Source organism: Fopius arisanus, unplaced genomic scaffold, assembly GCF_000806365.1.
Source record: "Fopius arisanus strain USDA-PBARC FA_bdor unplaced genomic scaffold, ASM80636v1 scaffold00005, whole genome shotgun sequence".
Lineage (NCBI taxonomy): Eukaryota > Metazoa > Arthropoda > Insecta > Hymenoptera > Braconidae > Fopius > Fopius arisanus.
The window spans coordinates 1,178,633-1,181,429 of NW_011887744.1; the positions used below are offsets into that span (position 1 = coordinate 1,178,633).

General features: G+C 38.3%; 2 protein-coding genes across 2 annotated transcripts in view; one reads left to right on the plus strand and one right to left on the minus strand.

The window, feature by feature from the left end:
* Window positions 1-26: 26 nt before the first annotated feature.
* Window positions 27-1,468, plus strand: LOC105273379 (26S proteasome non-ATPase regulatory subunit 5; the record flags this gene model as incomplete). The annotated part of the gene is given in 1 exon segment (XM_011315785.1): window positions 27-1,468. A coding segment is annotated over 1 exon segment (1,333 nt), but the record flags the coding sequence as incomplete, so codon positions are not given.
* Window positions 1,469-1,557: 89 nt separating this feature from the next.
* Window positions 1,558-2,797, minus strand: part of LOC105273542 (uncharacterized) — a gene marked incomplete in the record, with an annotated part of 10,144 nt that continues 8,904 nt past the window's right edge. Inside the window, 3 exon segments of the mRNA XM_011316038.1 lie at window positions 1,558-1,708; window positions 1,789-1,931; window positions 2,178-2,658. Of these exon segments, the coding sequence (XP_011314340.1) occupies window positions 1,580-1,708; window positions 1,789-1,931; window positions 2,178-2,658 (753 nt within the window).

Consider the following 2,797-nt stretch of genomic DNA (forward strand, 5'->3'; position numbering starts at 1 on the left):
CACAATTTTTTCCACAACACTTGCAGTACTTACTGCGAAGAGATTTGCAAATCTCTGACTCTTCTATTCGGGGCCCTGAGACCCGGTGCCATTTATCAACGTTATCCACTGGAGATGTACCAGTACTTGAATCATCGAAATGCAGCTGTTAAAATTCTGGTCCTCAAAAATATAGAAAAAACATTAGAAAATATCGAGCAAGTTCCTCGCCTGATAAATGACATTAATCTACTCATTCGTGTCATCGAAACCATCGGGGATGAGAATTTAAATGTCGCGTTAATTGCGATGAACATGATGAAAAAAATTGGTCGTGTACCAGACGGTGTGAAAATCATTTACACAGGTCCCATGCTGAGAGCATTTGCTCGACTAATTCCGAAGAACGATGCTGTTACATTCAGAGTTTATGAGGTCATCGTTGACATTGCAAAATCATCACCCGAGGGTTTAGAAGCCTCCGCCAATTCCGGATTTTTGGCTAGTCTCCTGCAAATTTTGGACAGCGATGATGTGCTGCTCCAATTAAATACTCTAGAAGCATTAACTGAATTAGCGAGTACCCAAGAGGGTCTGAATTACCTTGAAGAAAGAAGCGTATTGAAAAAACTGGCTAATCAAATAAGAGAAGCGAATGAAAATGTTCTTTCAAGAGTTCTCATCCCTGGATTAATGAAATTCTTCGGAAACGTCGCAAAGAGCCGCCCCGACGAGATATTCTCAAAATATCCGTTCGTTATTTTGGCACTGTTTCAAGTAATTGAGGAGGACGATGCAGTTTTATTATCCAATGCCCTTGACACCCTCGGATACGTATCATCGTCTATTGAAGGAAAATATGCCTTAGAATCACTCGGCGACGCTATGCCTAGAACGATAAAGAGAATTTCTCTAATAATTGAGAAACATCCAACAGAGTTAAGACTGAGAGCCTTAGACAATCTCGCATTGATCATTCATATTGATAAATCCCAACAAGACAATCGCATTTTATCTCTGACTAAATCGTGGTTCGATCTGCTCCATGATGAATCTCTTACCTTCATCGTTAATCTGTGTAAACAGCCGTTCGATGATATTAGGCAATCGTGCATGCAAGTTCTTGTTGAGATTGCTTCTCAAATGTGGGGACAAGAGTATATTGCTGCTATGCCGGGTTTAATCGAGTTCCTCTTGGATCGATCTGCAGAAGCTTTCAACAATTGTAAACAAATTAAATACCAGATCGTCAAGAATCTCTCTGAAGCTTCCTCAGATATATTTGACAGTGCAACACGTCAGCAACTCCAACTATTCGTCCAGCAAGGACCATTCTTCGTTGACTTGCAAACGCAAGTCGCTACTGAATCGACATCGTGAATATTTCAACGAAAGTCATTCATTCGTGTTCGTTACTATTTTTATTACGCCTTTGTAGATAAACACAAAACTTACAAAAATAAATTGAGTATTCTAAGAAAATAATTTATTCATACACGTGGTTAATAATAATAATTAAAGGAAAATTATTTATGTCATTTCCATGGGGTTGAAGGGTAGAATCGCCACTCGGAAATGATTTTTAAACAATAAGTTAGGGTCATTCCATTCGTTTTTTCTTTTTGGGGGAGAGAATCTTGAGCATACTGACGATAGGAGCCTCAAATGATAGAGATACTGCGAAGGAGACGATGTAGGAAAGTACAACCTGTCCGATGAATGTGACCACCTGCAAATCGCATAAGGAAATTAATTTGCTTTCATTATAATGAGTGTAGGTTTTTTAATTTACGTCAAGAGTCGACTCACCACTGTATCTTTCCCCAAATGGAATGGCGAGTCCAAATTCATAGCCGTCAACCGAATAATCATTGGATGAACTAGATAAGCACAGTAAGTGACTCTGCTAAAGGGATAGAGAATCGGTGCTGAGAGAATTTTGTTCACCCATCCTGTAATCGTAATGAATTGATAAAAAATTGAGTAAATTGTAGACCAGAGAATTCCAGAAAAGCTGATTATAAAGAAGTTGTAAATTCATTAATGAATTATAGAGTAAGAGAATTTTACGGAACCTGATTATAGAGTAATTGTAAATTAATTGATTAATTATAGATTAGAAGTTTGGGCAATTTTGAGTGAGGGAGTGAGTGATTAAATTCGAGTTGAAAATGAATGAAAATTGAAGGTTTTTTCACCTCCATATCCGGTACTGCAAGCGATAACGATCCAAGCAAGACCAAGTGCCCATGCACTGTGGCTCAAGGAAGAATAGGCAGCAGCTGTAATTGGTGATAATTCAGCTTCATATAGTCCATAAAGTAAACTCAGTAAACACGCTGATGACAGAAGCCAGCCGATAACAACAGTTGTTCTTGACATCTTGACTTTACAGTCAGTCTTAAATAGAAAATATCCAACGGACATTCCGATGAGGTAAGGACCAAGTCTCGTCCACGGCTTATCGTAAATTTTATCGAACAGTGCTAATGGGTCATCGGAGCTAGGCATGTGATTGTTCACGAGAGCTATGTATCCTGTGGTCAGCCATGAGCTCACCATTAGTGTAATCACTGAGAAAGCTGCCACTTTCAAGTGATTCGTTGCGATTACGAGGATTACCGCACCGACTATGTAAAATTGGGTGTCGTCTGCTACGTACCAACTCCAAAGCATGCACTACAAACAAAAAACAAATTATTATTACTATTGTCATTGCATTTTCAGGGATTGAAGGCATGATATATTCTTCTCTTTTCATGGGGCAATAAATTCTTCATTGAAAAATTGTAAAAATTATTATTTAAAAATTAATATT